Source organism: Lottia gigantea (genome assembly GCF_000327385.1).
Source record: "Lottia gigantea unplaced genomic scaffold LOTGIsca_5, whole genome shotgun sequence".
NCBI classification, from domain to species: domain Eukaryota; kingdom Metazoa; phylum Mollusca; class Gastropoda; family Lottiidae; genus Lottia; species Lottia gigantea.
This window is the reverse complement of record NW_008709715.1, coordinates 1501318-1509875: the sequence shown is the minus strand read 5'-3', so window position 1 is coordinate 1509875 and position 8558 is coordinate 1501318. Positions and strand designations below refer to the sequence as shown.

At 33.9% G+C, this 8558-nt stretch overlaps 1 protein-coding gene across 1 annotated transcript in view; it reads right to left on the bottom strand.

The window, feature by feature from the left end:
- Positions 1–4517: 4517 nt before the first annotated feature.
- Positions 4518–8558, bottom strand: part of LOTGIDRAFT_228949 (hypothetical protein) — a gene marked incomplete at its 5' end in the record, with an annotated part of 9837 nt that continues 5796 nt past the window's right edge. Inside the window, 5 exons of the mRNA XM_009061806.1 lie at positions 4518–4551; positions 4598–5729; positions 5933–6011; positions 7058–7216; positions 7638–7768. Coding sequence (XP_009060054.1) covers positions 5670–5729; positions 5933–6011; positions 7058–7216; positions 7638–7768 — 429 coding nt within the window. The 3' untranslated portion in view covers positions 4518–4551; positions 4598–5669. The remainder of the gene's footprint in view (positions 4552–4597; positions 5730–5932; positions 6012–7057; positions 7217–7637; positions 7769–8558) is intronic.

Below are 8558 nucleotides of genomic sequence, written 5' to 3'. Positions count from 1 at the left end.
CACCTGTGATTTCTGGTATTTCAGAAAACCTTGAATCAATTACATCAAAATTTCAGCCTTAGCAGGCCTATATTCAAACTTAAATCTGAAAAATGTGCTATGTTCCAGTCTTAAAACCTTACATTTCTATGGGCCCCTAATCATTATAACAATAGGGTCTCATGACACTCATAGGCTAATTTGGTTATTTGATAGTTCTAACTAACCATTTTAGCCTGTTTAGGTAAAAGGATGAAAATGTATTCATATCAAATTTCTTCTATTAACTTCTATCATTTGATAACATAATACATTCAATATTATATACCACTAACATACAGATAATAAACAGATATAATTGACATTGGATATCAAAATATTACAATAATGTATCAGTTATCAAAATATTTCACAATACCAGTAAATTATCAGTATTTCCATAGTTATTAAATATTGTATATCACTAACATAAACATAATAAACAAATATTATTGATATTTGAATATCAAAATATTATAGTTATGTATCAGTTTTCAAAATAATTCAAGATACCATATCCACTGTAGCCATATGATAGGATAGTAATGTATAAATTATCAAAATAATGCAAGATACCATTGAATCACAAATATCATGGACAATGAAATATCAAAATATTACTAGATACCAGTGAATTCTCAGTATTCCTCCTATTGTCATCTTACATAACAGTAACCCAATAAATTTTAACAGTGTTATCCTCTGACAATGACATTAGTTATATAGGACTAACTATTGATTTGTTGTGATTCACAATGACTTGAATTTTATCATAATATGGGACTGTATATATACATTATATATATGTATTCTTTGAAAATAAAAGGCCATTTTCAATTAATATCCTTACGTATTAACAATAGAACTGCAAGCCTTTACCCGTATATCAATCATAACCAAAATATAATCAATTCAAACATGTTCAATAGCTTACCGTCATCAAAAGAATAATCCATATAACTTTTATTATAACAATGATTATTATTAGCAAGATCTCTATCCATTTTCAGATGTTTTCATGTTTTAAACCACAGATGATGTACCTGTCAGTTTTCGGACCTCACTCATCCAAACCTCTCTATATATTCTAATATTCTAATACATCAAAGACTGCCGCATGCTGATTGCTATTTTTAACCTGTATCACGTGACCAGACTTGTCATTTTTCCCCATTTGGAGTCGAAATCACCAAATTTACAACTGTTTAACAAGTCAACCGTAACGTGTGGTTATTTTTATCATAAAGGTGTGCTTTGTTTTGACTTTGTATCATCTGATTAGAAATTAAAATGCCCCTGAGTTAAAACTTATCTCACCAACACAGATAACGTTAGGCGGCTACTGATATGCACTAATCACCCGAATAATGTTAAAAACTTCAGTACTGAATCCAAGAGGTCTGGGTGGTTTCAAGGTAAAGGCATACTATTCAACAGAATACATGAGTTATTCATTAGGTTATACATGTGTATATACACAATCGTACACGTGCAACGCATACATTATTCAAAAAGAACTGCAAACAAATTTCGTGAATAAATTCCTATTAGGCCTAATCATAATTATTATGAAAAGTTAAAATTAATTGTAATAGATTGACAAAAAAAAACAAGTTACAAAAATGTATTTATTGGAAATACCACTGTGCTTTCAGAAAAAAAGGCACTGCAGCTCCGCACATAATGATCTAACAGATAGGTCTAACCTTCACTGACGACTAAATGTTCCCGCCTTTTTCCAAGGTAGGCCCCACGTCTGGCAGTAGGGAGTGCGTTGCAGACTTACTTCGTACGTAGGTCTATAGGCCTATTATAATAGCTGACACGCATTTGATGCTCTGTGATTCCACGATAGCCATGACAACAACCCATCACGCACATTCTAAGGAAGAGCTGGGAAAATGTTCAAGGATATTTTGACTTCCCTGTTGACTCTCCAGACAAGGTGCCCTAACTGCTTCATTAAGGCATATATATTTTACTATGATTACATGGATTATAAATTAAACACTCCAAATTGTACCTTATTTACATATTGTAATAAATCGACGAAGTCAACGAGGGCTTGAGTACATACGTATGTCTTGATGTGAAACTCGAAATTCCTTATTTCACTATTTATTTAGTCGAAGTCAAAACAAATTCTCGTGTTGACATCATTTTCTCTTGTCAACAAACCAATTAAACTTAGACTATCTGCCAAACAATTTGAACACAATTCTTTTGTTGTACCACACGGGCATTGAATATCCATACAAACAAAAGTACCGTACTTTTTGCCTACCCGTTGCTGTAAATAAGTGCGATAAAAAAGAACAATTGACCATGGATAACTGACCGAGGAAGTTGGAAACTTCTGATTGTTTGACGATGGAGGCACCATGTGGACGATCAACTATTTCCCCTGTAAGTCAATTCACACCAATGAATAATAATGCTTGCAACAAATCATGAGAACTATAAGATTAGGCTAAGTTAAGAACTTTCTACAATCAATCATGTGAACTAGGATCAGGCTGGATAAAAAGATAAGAACTTTCTACAACCAATTATATAGGATCAGGCTAGGATAAGAACTTTCTACAACCAATTATATAGGATCAGGCTAGGATAAGAACTTTCTACAACCAATTATATTGGATCAGGCTAGGATAAGAACTTTCTACAACTAATCAAGAGAACAAGGATAAGGATTACAACCAACTTTCTACACTTAACACACTACAATTAAGAGTCAAATCGAAGGCTACCTCTAATCTTGTCGATATTCTTGCGTTAAACAGTCGTCTAACTATTTGCTTTAACAGGTGATATGAGATCAAATTATAGCCTTGTTGTGGCTTAAGTTTCTTGCTCAATTGTAAGGATTTTGCCTCTAATAAGGAACACGCATATAGCTGGAAACTAATAGCCAAATGTTATCTGGTAACGTGAATATTTCGGTGACTATCCCTTTAAATAAACCGATTGTTAGAGTCAACAATCAACCTTTTGTAACAGAAATGAGACACTAGCCTTTACAGATGGATAAGTTATTAGATAATTTTATGCATAATGAAAACTACCAAGCCTAGTTTACTATTTAGAATACCTATTTGTCATGTTAATAAAATAACTTATCATGTTCAACTTATATTTATAGGCACACTTCAACTTCTTATCATGAGACAACCAATCAATCGACCGCGCATGTTTATATAATCAAGACCTATAGAGATAGCCTTGTACTAACTGTACTAGTCACTGATCAAGACTATATTTTTATAGACCTATGTTACTCATTAATAATATATCATAATATTGCAGTTTTATAACAGTTAACAGATACTGCAGACGTTTCTATACCCTTGACATTTTGTAAACAAGCTGGATCACACTTTAGAAGATATTTAGTCGTATAATATTTCCTGGTTAGTTTATATCCAAATATTCACAGAAAATAAATGTCAAGTCACTGATAGCGAAAAGTTGTTTATACAAGTTCTACTAGTAGTATAACGGTTTTCCTCCTTCATAACATTTTTCTCTCTTCACCTCACCAAACATCCTCACTTGACACAATTTTGTTCGTGACCTACAAACACATAGAGATAGAACAACCATTTAACAGTTATGGCTACCCCAATAGTGCATTCATTTGACACTATCGGAATGTATATCCTTGTGTGCTTGTGTAGGCCATATCAATTATTAAATAGCCTGTTTTAATTTAACTATCTAGCTATAGTTTATACATACATAGTCATGTAGGCCTACAACGGATTAGTCTACACGCGTAGTATCTGTGTCGTTTAGGCCTATATAAAATCAAGTGACAATACAATTCTAGTGTATATTGTTAATTTCCACCGAGACAAGAAGAACTACTGGTTAGGCCTTGTGACAATCACAATTTTTTTATGTAGTTTTCTTATGAACAAAATGACAGAAATATTCACCCTTTGATCTATTTTGTACATCAAGAGTGCAATGATGTACGCTGGTCCCTTGATTAAGTTTACTGAGTAATGTAGGTCCACAATGCTTGCTGGGACGAGCCCTACCATCTGTTGATCTCCGAAGGTTTTCTGAGAGTGTAGTTTACTATCTCTTCATCTCCAATGCTTACTAAGAGTAGGCTATGATGTACCGTACCATCTCTTGATCAAATGTGTACCATAATTATATTGGTCTACCATTTTTACTAAGAGTACAGTGATGTACCATCTCCAATGTTAACTGAGAGTGCAATGGTGTACCATCTCTTAATCTCCAATGTATACAGAGACTGAGAGTGCAATCATGTACGTACCACTACCAGTGTAAAGTAGCCTACCATTACCATCTTGAAAATTCAATACAGCATATTAGTAGGCCTAATACCTTAATGGTATTGGCATATATATTGGAAAAGCTTTTCACATGGTGCAAGTGTCTAGAACTAGAAGTGTAAGCATTGGTCTATCCCATCATTGTTGCTCGACATACACGACAAATACGAAGGTAACGACGAAAATAGTGATTTGACCAATCAATTTTAATAGTTCAAGGGAGGTAACTGTTGAAAATATTTCTATATAATTTTAACAGTTCAAGGGAGGTAACTGATCACAAAAAATATGTCACGGAAACGGCAGAAAGAAGAAAAACAAGCTATGGAACCACAGAGTTTGATTTAATGTTTAGCAACATATTGCTTATAGTTAATGGGCCCGTGATGGTTGAAATATTACAAGATTGGGTTCAAAATGTCGACGATAAAACCTTTCCTATTTGTTACGCCAATGTGCACCGAGAAGGCGAGAACGTTCACATACCCTAAATTTAACCTATCATGCAGCACTTCCATGTATAGTAGACTTTACAGGACAGAGTTCATTCTTTCTATAACACTTATCCCCAAAATGGTAGGACCATTCGGCATTTCTCGGCAGTTTCCGTAAGCTAAATGTTGCAGAGCGCTAGTGTAACTTTCACGGAGGTCGTTTGTGGTAAGATGTGAACTTCTTACTTACTTCTTCAACCTTCTACAGGAATGTAAAAATGTATTTTTATGCTAATGATATTAATAATTAAAATATTTGTCACAAAATGATTTTTAGTAGCAGTAACCTAATTCAGTTCGGCAGTTGAAAGTCAACATTCTACCACCAAAAATATTCCTTACTGTCATAGTATACATCATACTAGTGTTGACACCAAAGACCATATAATATATTGTATTGATAAAAGTTGTATCTTATACCTTGGCAACATAAGACACTTTTCTTGTAACACGGAATGCAACGATTTGATTGGATTGTACACTAACGAATACAGTCAATTAGAGCAGAGATGAATTATCTAGTCTAGTTGTAAATGGACGGAATTGATTTATGACAAAGTCTAGTTGTAAATGGACAGAGTTGATTCATCACAGAGTCTGGTTATAAATGGACGGAGTTGATTTATGACAAAGTCTAGTTGTAAATGGACAGAGTTGATTCATCACAGAGTCTGGTTTTAAATGGACGGAGTTGATTTATGACAAAGTTTAGTTGTAAATGGACAGAGTTGATTCATCACAGAGTCTGGTTATAAATGGACGGAGTTAATTTATCACAAAGTATAGTGGTAAATGGCTGTAGTTGATTTATCACAAAATCTAGTTTATCCCTTTGATTAGCAAGCAGTTATTTGATTTTCCGATACTTCTTCAACTCTTCAAACATATTCTGTCGGTCGTGATTTTCCTGAAAGAGGTAACAAGGAAAATATATCACTCACGCGATAAGCCGTTCTTAAACAGCCTGCGATGTGGTGTAAAGGGCAATAACTCTTGGTATTTTGCTTTTCTTTACCCAGACCACTGTAGTTCCAACTTGCTGAACATGGATGTTATCCTTATGGATGACCTTTTTTTATGATAAATGTTCAAATTAATAAGATAACTTACAATGACTATTTTATCTCTCAGAAACTTTACTGTATCTTTGTGAGCAATTCTCAGTTTCGAGCAGTAGAATAGCAAAACCCTGGAATACACAAAAATGAAGTTAAATTTTGGTCAGTCAAATTACCTATAGTGATTTCAATACTTAATGAAAGTATGTGACATAGTCCCTTACAATGCTTTTAGCCTAAAATCTCGTTCTGTCTCACGACTGTTCGCACATAGATGTAAATTACGATATTTGGAAGTAATGTTTGTTTCCAAAATGGCATGTAGCCTATATACAGTGGTGTAACCTATTTTCGTGCATATAAGGATTCAACACCGAATTTCGTCAGATTAAAACAAAATCTTTCCTCAGATTTTGTATGAAATAATTAAAATTGGTTTGTTTCGATTTTCTTTATGAATCCCTCACTTTGGCCCATATTTCATGAGTAACCAACTCGACAACGGCAGCAAAATGCGTCACCTATTTTCGCGTACAATGTTTGATCTATAAATAAGTCGAGAAAACCCCGTTGTATTGAAACCCAGTGGTATAATAAACTTTTCTTTGTATTTGTCTTAAAAACATGTAATATAACATTATAACTGATGACAATTCCTTCAAAGATAAATGAGTTAAGAAATAAAAATATGACTGACAAAATAAAATAAGTAAAACGTAAGAGTGATTTATTGCTAAAAGTCATTGAATCTGCATAAAAATATGGCCTACATTGTGTTCCATAGAATTTTTTTGCTTACACGGAATCCGCTAGGTTTTCACGTGACGTCATTCGCTGGAATATATTGTAGCAGACGACGCTTGGAATTCCGATTACAGCTTGGGATAATTAGGAAATTCGGTCGATAAAAATTGTGATATTTGGTAATAACTGAAACCCGCCATTTTGTTTATGTCAAAGTATACATTAATACATTTTACTTTGCTTGAAACTACTCGATTCATTCTGCTAGCTGACATTGTACAAATAACCCATGTTTATCAAAACAAGCAAATACGGAGGTCACCCGTTGTCGCACATGTAAATTAATAATCATATCAGGAGATGAACGAAAAACAGGTTAGCACGAAATTAGGTTACTTGACTGTACTAGTACTATTCAGATTATAATACTTACAATAGTATAATGATTAATGATGACGTCACAGCAGGCGACGTAAGAATTGTGTACGCGATAGTAAAACCTTCTAGTTGAACATCTTCTATACCTTTACCTACTACCATATATGGAAAGTCATATACTCGGAACGGTCCACATCCATGGGAGGAACTTATGCTGTAAATCAAATGAACAAAACATCAAAGCAGTTTCTAAAATGAACATGACAATGGAAGGTGTAAAACCTTTCTGAAATAAAATATTCTATGTAAATATTCGGATATACAAATTTAACAAATCGTTTAATAACCAAGATACGACGTTATGACGGCGGTAACCTATGTTTCAAATAAATGAGTTCAAGAAATGTCACGAAAATTAACATTAAATTGATAGACAGATAAAATGATAATTTTGAAAAGGAAGGGAGACAACTTTTATACGAATTGGAATGACGTTTAAAAGAGAATAGCCTTGTCAAATGTAATGTCATTTGTTGCAAATCATGTCAGAAAGTCGTGCACATAGAGTTATATGATATAACTGTGCAAAATATGAATAATCATATGAATAATTACCTTGCATGTAGCCTACTTACTTTGATATGGCATAAATAACAGGGAAGCTGGATAAAAAGAAGGTAAATATCAATACAATCATAAAGAAATTGTTATTCCTTGTTGTTCTGTAGGGTCGATTGGGTGGTTCACATGCGTACAATGCTGAGAGCTGAAAATAAAATAATCGTAATGTTACGAATTTGTATGCATAAATACAACATAAAAAACCGCAGTAATGTTCTTGTCCATGGTAGATTAGATCCCCTTTCATTAACCCCCTGAATCAACCACTTTGTATTTTTGAATTATTTATCTTGTAAATCTCTCCAGCAGTAGGTAACTTCTTATCAAATTGATGTATTCCAATGCTGAAATCCATAGTCTCTACTTGTATCTCTTATAAAACCTTAAACTAACTTCCTTTTAATTGGCAATGTATCGATTCCCGATCTCATCTCTTGTTCGATTCCCAATAATTTCTTCCCATTAGCACCCCATAATCAAGAAGGAGAACCTCAAGAGAGACCTCGACCTCCCAACGCCATGAATTGTACAGGCACATTCACCCACTAACTGAACAGAAATGATTTTACAAATTGTATCAAGTTTTTTTTTCAGGCACATCTTGAATTATCTGGGTTCCCCAACCAAGGAAGTTCTAATATCTTAAGTTATAACGCAAGCGTTCGGATTGATGAAAATGAAAGTCAATGGATGAGGTAAAGGAACTTACCATTTTGACATAGAAGATGACAAACAATCTGATTACATAGATACCTGGGAAAAGTGGCGCAAAAAAGTATCCGAGCCTGGAATAAACACATTGGCGATTAATTAAGGTCAGCTTGTTCCGAAATATTCCATCATGCCAACCTTGAAACCTGCGTCGTCCAGTTACATCATAAAGATAGGGTGTCAAAATCACAGATTTTCGCTTTCGCTCTTTGATGGGCAATGNG